Source organism: Balearica regulorum, chromosome 2, assembly GCF_011004875.1.
Source record: "Balearica regulorum gibbericeps isolate bBalReg1 chromosome 2, bBalReg1.pri, whole genome shotgun sequence".
Lineage (NCBI taxonomy): Eukaryota > Metazoa > Chordata > Aves > Gruiformes > Gruidae > Balearica > Balearica regulorum.
This window is the reverse complement of record NC_046185.1, coordinates 51,321,917-51,334,230: the sequence shown is the minus strand read 5'-3', so window position 1 is coordinate 51,334,230 and position 12,314 is coordinate 51,321,917. Positions and strand designations below refer to the sequence as shown.

Genomic DNA, 12,314 nt, shown 5'->3' with positions numbered 1-12,314 from the left:
GAAATATTTAAATGCTACATTTTTTTAATATTACCAGGGTTGTTGATTACCACACAATTCTACTTTATAAAATCAAGTGAGAAACAAACCACAGCAAGATATCCAACTACAACATTTTACCTATCACAAGCTTTAGTACATAGTTATGGTTTAAAAACAGATCCTTTATTACAATTGTGAGTGAATACATAGGAAAATTTATGCTGAAGAAAGCTTCAAAGATTTCATTAAGGAACATAAAAATCAAGCATTCATGTAGAAGATTGAGAAAACTTATTTTTTTAACAAGGCAAAACACTCACTTGAGTATCAGAACAAAACAAGCTTTAAACAACCATTTGACTGACATCTTACCTCTAAGTCTTAAAATTTCCAAAAGGTGGTGAACTTGTGGCAAAATGTTAATCATAGATTATTAAGACATCTAATCAGAAAAGAAAAAAACCCCAAACCCAAAAAATTTTGCCTGCCACACAGACAAGGAACAAAACCTTACCACAGTGAAGCTTTGCCACAGAAATTACCAAGAAATGAAGAGATTTTAGGGACTGAGGTTAAGATCAGAGTGCCATGAATCTAGTATCTGTTCCGCCCAGCCAGCCCATCTATAATTTATCCAATATACTGGATTAAAATCAAGTCATTTAACAAATGTATTATTGAAAAGTTCCCTCATTCATCAACTCTCACTGAAGTACAGAAAAGGACACACTGACATACTTGGAGATCTCCTAAGCTGTTTTAGAAAAGGAATAAAACATACCTTCCATAGGAGACCTTCATATCGTCTCAGGGGTTTGTTGATAACCTGCATAGAAATTAAAGCTGATGTAGGAATAGCTTCAACTAGACAGCCTTGGCATTTTAAATGGATATGAAAGTTCCTACCTTTCCAGTTTTACCTCCCAGTATCAGTTTCATTTCTGCACCTTGGGCTAGATCAAGGGGTGTCTGATCTGTTTAGTAACCAAGACAAGGCATGAGAATTTGATGCAAATACACCTAGATGTACTTAAAAGTAATCACTGTGACACTGTGTTCACCCATTAAACTTTAGCCCCACAAACATCTATGTTTACTTGGAATAGGAGAACTTAAGCTCCTCAGGGGCAGAAGACTAAAAAGGCTCTGAACTGTCCTTCAGAGTTCTTCTAGCCACAGAGAGGCCTTTGCTCTTAAGTTTGGTTTTAGCTCTTCAGCTATATAAAAGAAGTTCAGAACGTTCACAATATCAAGGCAGAGGCATCTTTAATCAGATGACAAGTACACAGTGTGTACATCTGTGTCAAGTTTTCCTAGATTTGCTTTCATTAGAAGCCTTCTTCTGAAAAGTCACTTTGGGCTACATCTTCAATCTTACCACTTTTTTTTTGTTACCGTGTTCAGCATTTAGCATCAAGAAAACAAACACCAGGCGCATTTCATGGTTAAGACAGAGCAAGTAAATTTTCTAGAAATAGGTAAGCTTGGAAAATAAGAACATATACAATAAGTATTTTGCTACAGTTCTTAAGTCTCTGGTAATTTAGTCAGTGCTGGGCTTCCTTTATTAGTGACACAAAGCTTGTAAAGCACCGTAAGATTATCCCTGAACACTGAGTAGTAACATAGCTTATAGAAGCTGTTAAATTTCTGGCTTCTGTTAATGCTTTATGTACTTTCATTTGGAACTTACCATTTTTGTTTCTTATTTTAGGATCTGCTCCATTTTTCAGAAGTTTCAATGCACAATGCTTATGGGCACGGTATGCTGCACAATGCAATGGTGTGTTCCCCATCTGATCTGTACAGTTGATATCAGGTGGTTTGGGCTTGTTCAACTGGAAAAAAAACCCAAAGTTTTGCTTAGTTATCTGTCTTCCCCTCCAGATGCCACATTCCTTCTTCTAGAAGTTAGCTGTTCCTAACTAGGATGGTTCAGGGTAGATCTAGCAACCAAGAGGGCATTTAGCTAAAGTTACAATAAGGGCAAGGACTACAACAGTCAAGCAAGATGCTTAGCTAGAGTACGGAACTTCTCAGATTTTTTTCTTGCTACACCACTTCCACCTTTAAGTGCACAACATGGAAACACCTATCCTGCTCAATTGCACAGTACCAGAGAGAGTTCCCCAGCATTGCAGTTCAGTCATTTATATTGCCAGAACAGCCCTGTGCGATTCTACTGCCAAAATCTACTGTTCTCCCTAGAAGACTCCCAGGCACAGTCTGAAAGTTAGCACAGGCCAGTGCTAAATCCAGAACGAGTTTGCGTGGCGACCCTGTTTCAGAGCATAAGAACTTTGTACAGAAGGGTGGCAGGCCTGCCAGTCTCAGTGACAGAGCTATCCTAGGCCATTTAGAAGCTCCTAGTGTAGGCAGTCTGTGACACAGCTTTGCTGCATTCTGAAGTCTAACTATTGTGGGAACTTAGAGTAGAGCAGCTATGTAACTGAGGAAAAAAAACCCCAAGTTTTACTTGGACATACTACAAATGTTTTGAGAAACTGACCCCAAAGAGAAGGGTCATTAAGCATGACACTAACTGCCCTAAAATACCACTACACTTCTACTGAAATACATGGCTATTGCATGTGTACATGGGGGACGAGATGATCTTTCAAAGTCCTTTCTAACCCAAACCATTCTATGCAATATCAGCCATTATAGTTAAGCTTCCAAGCCAAATAGCATTGCCTTAATAGAAAGGCCAAGTTACTGTTTAGGAGACTAGAGTCACAAATGCGTGACAACAATTTTAGAGATACTCAAATTTAAGCCTTCTGCTTTAGCCATACGATGTCTTAGAGAAATTACTTCATAATAACAGAATTCCCATGGCAGCAATTTAAGTTAGCATTGACAGTAACCACTTTAAATGTGCTTCAGAAATAAAGGATGAACTGCTACAGCTGTTATTTACAGTTCAACTGAAAAGAGAACACAAGTCAAAAAGAGACAGCTTGTGGAAGTATAACCTCATTAATACTGTGATCAAATACCCAAGCTCCTGAGGATTCCTAGGTTTCAGCTCTTTCCGACCAGCTGTTCTACATCTGCCCTATCTCCGCCTCTCCTGACTTCTTGCCTCCACATCTTTTAAGCCACATGCCTGTGCTTTCAGCAGCTTACACTTTGTCACAAGGCAGTATTTTGAAGAAAGTTTCATGCATCGACTCATTGACATAAAAAGCTCTCCAGTCATTTCAGTGAGCGTACAGTATGTTTCTGAGAACTCAGAGGAAGAACACACTGGGTTTGCCTCAAGTAGACTAAAAAGCCTGGGTTAAGATTCAGCTATTGAAGGTCTAAATTTTAGTAGCAAAACATATGTGATCCTGTGAGAATTTTGACAGAAGCACAAAAGCCACCACTACCATTTGACTTCAAGAAACTTCAATAGAAAGAGCAGTTAAAGCTCAGGCGCATGCAGGAAAAAGAAAAAAAAAAATGGCCTAAATTCCAATTTGAATGTTTAGAGAAACTGCACCATTAAATTATCTCTTCCAGACAACTGTGTTACAATACACAGTACAGTCTTTTTTGGTAAAAATAATCAAGATAAAGGAGAATTAACAATAAAAGGCTATCTTTCAAGTAAGTGGCACTCTGTTCCAAAAGTAGGGCAGCAGAGAACAAGTTCTGGTGTGTTAGGTCTCACAATAAAAGTAGATTTAAGCAGCTAAAGTTTCATGAGCATTATAGTCTGCTAATTAAAAAAAAAAAGCTAGAATAGAAGCAGAAAGGCCTGAAAATCAGTACACAAAGTATAAGGAAAGAGGTACACAAGTTCTCCACAGAGTTATTAACCTAAGGGTAGGAAAGTCAAGGTTTACACCGTAGAGCAAGTGGAGAAAGTTCTTTGGACTTCCTCAGAAGTCAGCATGAGTTTTAAAATTGTAATTCAATGATCACAGGTCCAGCTACTCACTGGAGGATTCCAAGAGAAACCTGTTATGACTTGACTTGAAAACGGCACTTTGAAATGCAAGGCCTAATGTCACATGTCGTTAGATCAGTATTATGGCTTGAACCACTTGACACAAAGAATTATAAGCACTTGAATTCTTACCAAGGCAGTCAGTTTCCCTGTTTCCCCCTCTCTTGCTGCTCCTAAGAGTTCTTCTTCCAGTTTCCTTTCTTGTGTCCTTTCCACTGCTATTTAAAACAACCCCAAATATAAGGTCAGTCTCAATAAAGTAGCAAGTACATGTAAAGTACAGCATTCAAGAAACTGTATCAAAACAAGCCTAGAGAAACAAGAGTTTCCAGTATTATTATTTGGGACAGGTATAAACGGAATATTTATTCTGAAAAGTCTGCATCACAGCAAAAATATGTAATATTTGATGAGATGTGTGTGTATACACATGCACATATATATGTTATTATTATTTTTTAAACACTTACAACCCAACCCCACTCCCTAGTAAAAAGGAAAACAGAGAAACTACGTGACACCCCCATCAGATCTTTCCTGTATATTTTCCAGTTTCTCTTCTACTTTTCCTATCATCCTACAGAAATTTTATCCTTGAATAATGCTATTGGCATTCATGATACTTAATTCTCCAAGTCACTTGCAGACATACTGTGGGGGAAAAAACCAAACATCAGTACTGCAGACAGGAACCAAAACAACTTTTTTATTTCTAATGACCAAGTTTAAAGAGAAAATTCAATTGAGCTCCTCTAACTTGCAAGAGAAAACCAGCTTTTAGAATGCACAAGTGTTGAAAAAAACCCAGACTACCACCTATTAAAGTTACCTTCCAACATATTCCTTATGTCTTTATCATGAGTAACTTCTTTTGCAGTCTCTCCACTCCCGTTAACAATAGACGTATCAGCATTATGCTGCAAGAGTAACATCACAACCTCCTGGAAAACAATTTGAAAAAACACTGCTTATCTCTTATGGCAAGGCCACAATCGGGCTTTCCAGCTGTTGACATACTGTAAAATGAGCTGCATAATAGCTTCTCACCACTGCTGACTTACAAAAACAGGAAGGGATGTTTTAGAGAGATTGAAGAGTGAGACTAACTACAACCTCTCTCACATCAGTCAGGCTGAAGGAACTAACAAGAGATTAGTTACAGCTCAACAGACCCGCTCTGATTTAAAAGCTGTTGTACCTGGTGCAAATACTGAATTTGACAGATAAAAATAGTACAACTGACTCTTTTGATAAGTCATAGATAAGTGACTAAGTCACTCCTTCAGAAGGGACAAGAGGTTATTCATAGAGGCAGTACTAGTTTGGAAATGATGGGTGGCAGATGGGGAACAAACTAGTCTCACATTACAGGCCTATAAAAAGCTCTTTAGTTTTAGTTTTCTAAAAAGAAACAGCACTTCCAGACACCACATGGACCAGTGTGTCCTAATTTAAATTTTTTCCCTCCAGAAGCCACTAAGATTAAAACAATGTGGTTTCTCTCTTTGTAAATATAGAGATAGTTAGGAGGAACAATCCTTACTCCTTTTACTGTGTCAAACATACCAAGCACAAACACAAACTAATCTATTGTACTTTAGCAGTAGACGAGAGATCTTTACCCTGGTTTCCACATAGTAATTAGCACCTGCAGCTAGAGGTAGTGCTACGCTTCAGAATTTTCTCTGACACACAGCAGACGCAGAACAGAAACAACATCAGTGAGTTACACAACTGATGCACAGCGCTACAGTGGAAGATAACGACTATTTCTCTGACAGCAAAATCTTTGTCAACAAAAAGCTAAAAAGATATGACAAAGTATACCAAGGAAAACCACTGACCAGTCTTCTCTCATCTTCAAGAAAAATTATTTGTACCATGTTTTTGTTTTTGACAGTTATACCAACTAGGTAGTGTGCTTAGTTCTTTTGAACACGCTGTACCAAAACCAGTAAGTCATTTTTAGGCACTGTAAAAACATATTTTTGAAGTGATCTTATTGCTAATATTTCTTTAATAGTTCTATGATTGAGGCTTAAAAAAAGCCAACATCGTTTACCTTACGTCCTGTGAAAGCTGCACGATGGAGTGGAGTATCTCCCATGTCATTCAGCACATTCACATCCGCACCAGCCTAAACAGCAAGACCAAAAGACATCTGAATGTCCTTCCAGCAAGAACTACATAGCTACTCCCTCTGATTGGAGGGAAGGGGAGGATCGGACACTTGCGGCAAATCAGATCAGAACTATAATACAATCATTCTGGAACTGAAGATAAAGTAAGTAAGATGAATAACAAGCATTCTCTAAACTGCTTCAAAAGGCAAAGCCTCCTGCACTTTTTCCAGGCATCTCTCTTTTGAGAGGAAAGTATATGGAAAGTAAGTTTAACACAGGGGGCAGGGATGGTGTTAGTCTGAGGTTTGTTTTATCTTTTTGGTGGTGGTGGGTAGGTGTTGGGAAAAAAAACCCCAAACAACCTACTGAAAGAACTGCAGTGGTACTTGATAACGTGCATGCACATATTATTACAGATGTACACACAGTAGCACCAGCCTCCTGGTACTCCTCATTTAACAAGTGGTGTTCTCTCTAGACACCTATTGCTGCCCTTTCACTTGATGTGAAAACTTCCGTGTCAGCATTAAGATAGTACCATCTGAAACTTAACCTTTCTTCTCCTCCCTTTTCTCTTCTACAATCTTTGTCTTAAATCTCCCTTCCTTTGGTCACACACTTTCTCCATCTCATACCTTTTGTCTGAAAGGAAGACTACTTGCCACACTGCACAGGCACTGTTTCAGGAAACCAAGAAATCCTATCCTCCTTTCCTCAAGCATTTATTCTATGTCCCTTTACCTAACCTCTCAAAGGATCAGAAAGACAGCAGGACATAGTTAACTATCACATATGTTTAGATCACATAGTTTAGCCAGGTCACTGCTGCCTACCTAAAGTTAACTGATAAACCTGAATTTAGTTCCAGAGCGCTCTCCCTGGCAATACCTCATTCACTTGCTCTTTGACCACAAAATCTAGGCACAAGAATGCAGACACACCTATATATGCCTAGCTTTCAGAGGTGCACAGCCTCCTTTATTATTCAACTTACTCTTTAAATAATAACCTTTCAAAAGCCCTATCAGTAAAGAAGAAAGTGCAAAGTTACATATACTCTTCCAACTCCGGAAATGTTGATAAATGCATTAAGTGACAAAACTTTACCTTTTGCTTTATGAAGCTCTCTTGGATTGAGAACAGCATTATCTACTGAGCAGGTGTGTAGAGAAGAACTTCTCAAAGAAATCTCAACTTTTTTTTCCTGCTTTTGAGTCATGATTATGGCTGGCAGCCTTTACTCTGAATGCAATTCAAGTTTAGATTTGCTACCTTTGCATTAGAGGCTGTTTAGCCTGTTCCTGCCATCAGCAGCAAAACCCTTCAAGCAGGAATAGGCTGTAATAACGTTAGGGTTGGTTGAAGCTACCCTGAGAGCTGAGGGCAAAAAAAAAAAAAAAATAAACTCAGCCAGAAATATCTGCAAATGCAGTGCAGGTGTGGCTATGAAGATACAAATAGGTCAGCTTTGAGCACAGTTTCATCATTTCAAAGATGTTAATAATGAATCAAACTATGTTAGCCTGTGCCTGGAAAGAAACGCATACAAGTTACTTTGCACAGAATTCTGAGCATAGTTCTATGCACAACATACGATTAGATAACCTAGATTCTTTTGCATTTGAAACACTTTAGCGTTTCCTGCAACTCAAGTGAAATTGCCTAAATGATATACTTTATATGCTACAGTAAGCAAGATCAGGCCTTGAAGCACTTGCATTACTAGTAATAGATGATGCCTTACTATACACTGATATCCACTGAGCTTGAAAAGGACTGAAGCTTTCAGTGCATACCTATATACTATACATCTTCATTTCCTATATTCAGATGATTACATAGACAAACACACATACTCCAGGAGAAAGTTAGCTAAGTACTGATAACTGTAAATACTGTTCAGAGTAACAGCTGTATACTACTGAATACACTTCCAGGGTCACTATTTTGGGTCCTTGTAAACCAGGCCGATCCTAATATGGCAACTATTTAATTCCTTAGTTTTAACAATCAGCTTAGTTATCTCTATGTTACATGCAGATAAACTGCAGGAGTAGCTTCACCTCTCTACAAAGCCACCTTTCTTCTATCATAAAAACCTGAATAAATACAAACTGCCTCTGGCATAACAAAGAATTTTCTGCCTTATACAGGGAAGCAAATAGAAATATACCTTCAGCAAATCTTCTACCACAACAGCATGTCCAAAGTAGCATGCAAGGTGAAGAGGTGTCCAACCCATATTAGATTTACTCCTGCCTAAAAGACAAGACAGGTAAATTACATTTTGGTCATACAATACAAAAACGATCTTTGCACACGCTTGGAGGTTGGCACGGATGATCATTCTTCACAGTAACAGAGGAGCAAGGAGGCTAGAAGCATCAATACTATTCACATCATCTGAATTACTAAATTGGGATGCAGTTTGAGAACGTTAGATTCAAATCTACATAATCTTTCTGAAAGAAGAAAGTCATTAGAATAATGGAGAATAAAACTTTTGTTTTCATGTAATATCTTGCTCTTCAGCAGTGGCAAGAAGCTTCAGTTACTTTCACTCACTATGAAAATACCGCATGCAAGTACAGATTTGTTTATCAAAAGAGAGTTTGGTTTATCTGATTTTATGTCCTGCACACAAATGAGAGGTAGGACAACCCATCTTACAAACAGGTGATTCAAACCAAAACAGGTAGAATGGCCTAATGATAGGGTTTTTGTTGTCTTGTGCTTGTACTCAATTTTAATAGACAGCCTTACTACGTATCATGATTTCAAATCTTTGTGCACTGCAGAACTCGCGTACCATCTACAGCTGCAAGCCTCTGCAAGAATGATAAGCATAAGTGGGAAGCAGGCAGAGAAGTGACCATACAAAAGAAACTATCGCTTATGCTTTAAAAAGCATTTAAAGCATGTTCTGGAGGTCTAGCTGTATGAAAGAAATTCAGTAACTGTCCTACAATCACTTCTTAAAAAGCAAGATATTAAAAGTATCAGAGATTACTAATTTAACAACTCGTGTTTGTTTCCAATTGCAATGCTCAATTGTACTAAGCAAAGCTGATTTGTGCTTTGGTTTTGCTAAGCAACAGACACACAGCATTCTAAGTGCCACTTAAAAGCTATAATTTTGTATGTGGAAGCAAAATGAAAATGAGGCATTGGAAATGGTTTTCTGCCACTATTAAGTTTTCCCTTTACATGTGTCCTCAAGCATTGAAGTCTGGAACATGCATAACTAAGACTGCCCTGAGGGGACAAGTCACTAGCATAAGGAAAGAGAGATGTGCTGATCTTGCAAGTTCATCATTCTTTCTGCTCTCATATTACAAATTAACATTAGAATGTAGTTCACAGCTGAAATATTTTCCCATTTCTTATAATTGTTTCCAGCTAACACTTCTGCCCTCTGTTGGCTATTTCTTTTGTTATTGGTTCTCTTGTCCCAACCACAGATTCAGTATCTTACCCTTATCCCAGTCTGGCCTACAACAGAGCTCCTGCTCTAAGCGACTGATGGGCTCAAGTACCACAGAAGATAAATGCTGTGCAGATCACTAATTCTAGGGCTACATATGCTGGATAATGTACTAAATGGACATCATTCATCCCTCAGTCTAGTAGGGAAGAAGGTTCTTTCAAAGAACACAAAAGAGGTCCGAGCTGCACTGAATTCAGTGCAACGAGCCTGAGACAGTCATTAGTTACAGCATTGACAGGACAGTGATGCAGCCAAGGAATCTGGTCATTAAAAAAAAAAATCAAGAACCTGGCCAGATTTGTACTTCTTACAGAATAAAGTGCCAGACGGCCTTGTTCTGCATCCACTCTGAATGTTTGCATTTCTGATGTTAGCCGACCAGTTACTTCTCAAGCTCTTGAGGTGTTTGTTACTTCTCTTCAAGTGACCACAAGTGTTTGCACTTTTTTTATTATTTTAAACCAGGACATCATTACACTGATGAGAATGCAAGGATAGGAAAGTAAAATAAATACAGCAAAAAATACTTCTCCTACCTAGTTCTTTGCTTTCATGCCAATTAACTATAAGTCTCAAGTGTTACCACTTGTTTAGAGAACGGAGACAAACTAGGTAGTCATCTCCTGATTGCAGTCTGCCAGGCTACTGCGCAGTCATTCAAATGTATATTTTGGCTTAACAGACCGTTGACCACTGACCTTATTTCCCAGTTTTCTTATTTCCCAGCTTTCTTACTTTGCAAAATCCTAAATATTTTATTTTCTTGTATTTAAGGAAAATAATGCAGTATAGTCTTAGAAAATATGATCGTTTTGGATGAAACCCAGGTTTAGTGCTGTTTTAACGTGGATACCTTCTTTTGAAACCAGTGAACTGAGAAAACTGGAAATGAAAGTTCACACCATTTGGCTGGATTCTCATCAAGCAAGTCTTGCTTATCTGCAAGTGCTGACTGGCTAGAATCCAGTCACACCAGAACAAGTAGGAGAAGCCTGGATTTAGGTTCTGTTCCTTCACTTTGGCTGAAATATGGATGTTTGGGATCGCTCTTGTCAGACTTCACACTTGCGAATCTAGAGCACAGCCTCAGATATAAGCTTACTCTTGGAAAGACAAGACAGGTTTTACAACATCTTGAAGGTAGGCTTTGACATCCAGGCACATTAATGTGTTGGACTTACATCTCCCAAGGCACACTCTGGGGGAAGTTTACACTACCTCCATTACAGCCTCCTGCCTGCTCCAAAAGCACTTTTCTCCAAGCCAAGTGACATTGCCACATCAGATGCAAGTCCTCAAGGAACTACTGCAGCATTGAAGACATTCCCCGTGCCCTGACCTTCTAGGGGTATCTGATTATCCAGAAGGTAGTGACAGAAGGACAAGAGGCTGTAGGGAAGAGAAGGAAGATTGAGGGTTGCAAAAAGTAACTTAGAGTCTAAAGCCTGTATTTTAGTTAATCATGTGGTTGTGCAATCCCTATCCGGTAGTACCTAACAGATCAGGATTTGTAGCAAGACATAGCGGTTTTGCTAGCGAGGAGGCAGAATGGCAGGGGTAGTTATACTGCAGAGGCTGTTCAGCCTGAATTTGTCTTAGACTATTTCCAGTGGACTATGGCAGCAGTGATTGAAACAGCCTCTAAAGAGTGACTGTGTAAGAACAGAGATTCAACTCAAGTTTCACACAACCAGAACAGATTCCCCAAATAACACCTTAGTTACACTTCTGTGTCCTCTAGCATTTAAAGAATTGGAACTTAGAAAGCAGAGATTTCACTGCGTATAGATTCCGTGTCCAGAATTATTTTGTTTAACCTAAACTATTACCAGCACATTCCCCTCTAGCTTCCTAGAGCTCCCATTAGCAAGCATTTATTAGCTGACTGGACATGTATTGCTAAACTGGAAGAATAACAGCTAAGCACCATCTATCTTTCCCTTCATTAGTTGAGTCTCTTCTATGCTGCAGACTTTCACAATACTAACACTTGACTTTGAGCAGGAATGCTGACCAGAGACCAGTTTGCTTGATATAATACAGGACTGCAGATTATTTCATTATGCTTTCTCGACTTCAGATTATGTTTAAAAACACATCTCAGTGTTCTTCTGAGAACCTCTGAAATCTAAGTGCAAGAGATTTCAGCAACTTATTTACAGGTACTGTTGCATGAATCTCAAGGTACTTTTATTCCACCTGTTTAGGCACTATACACAGTGTCATGAATCTTTGCAAAGGACATATTTGTGAGCGTGGATGACTTCAGCTCCATCAAGCTCTGTCTAGTTCCCCTTTAAATTATGAACTAGCTCCCTGAAGATGAAGTAGCAAGGGTTTGCATTTTACAGCTTGTTTGTCTGAGGTGAGCACATTAACTATTTGTAAAACACAGACATGGCTGAGTAGTCAAACAAAACGACGAGTAAACTGATGATTAGGAACTAGAGTTGGGAAAGGGACAGCACTTGTTCAAATAACAGGCTGCCTTGCTCTTTAGGGCAAGGTGTTCCCTCTGTCACAGCTGAAAGGAAGCATAGTTTCTCTCTCCCTTCTCCCTTTGCAGCACCATCTTCTCAGTGCTGCTTAACAGTTAAATGCTGAACAAAGAAATACCAGCCTGTGTAGAAAGAGTGGGATATACATCCACTTTTTTGAAACAACCAGAAACACACCCATGTAAATAAAGAGAACTAGAAAAGTACTAAACAAATAAAGAAATAGGACAGTCTACAATTGCTAGAAAGCTTGCAAATCCAGCCCCAGTTTGAAGTTTTAATGCTTA

At 38.8% G+C, this 12,314-nt stretch overlaps 1 protein-coding gene across 6 annotated transcripts in view; it reads right to left on the bottom strand.

The window, feature by feature from the left end:
- The window catches only part of OSBPL1A (oxysterol binding protein like 1A), a 77,631-nt gene that overhangs the window by 58,472 nt on the left and 6,845 nt on the right, over positions 1 to 12,314 (bottom strand). For all 6 annotated transcript variants that reach the window (XM_075744232.1, XM_075744229.1, XM_075744231.1 and 3 more), the window contains exons 3-9: positions 8,216 to 8,301; positions 5,982 to 6,056; positions 4,749 to 4,860; positions 4,052 to 4,137; positions 1,676 to 1,820; positions 889 to 956; positions 764 to 808 (exon numbers count right to left, since the gene is read on the bottom strand). In XM_075744232.1, the coding sequence (XP_075600347.1) occupies positions 764 to 808; positions 889 to 956; positions 1,676 to 1,820; positions 4,052 to 4,137; positions 4,749 to 4,860; positions 5,982 to 6,056; positions 8,216 to 8,301 (617 nt within the window). The remainder of the gene's footprint in view (positions 1 to 763; positions 809 to 888; positions 957 to 1,675; positions 1,821 to 4,051; positions 4,138 to 4,748; positions 4,861 to 5,981; positions 6,057 to 8,215; positions 8,302 to 12,314) is intronic.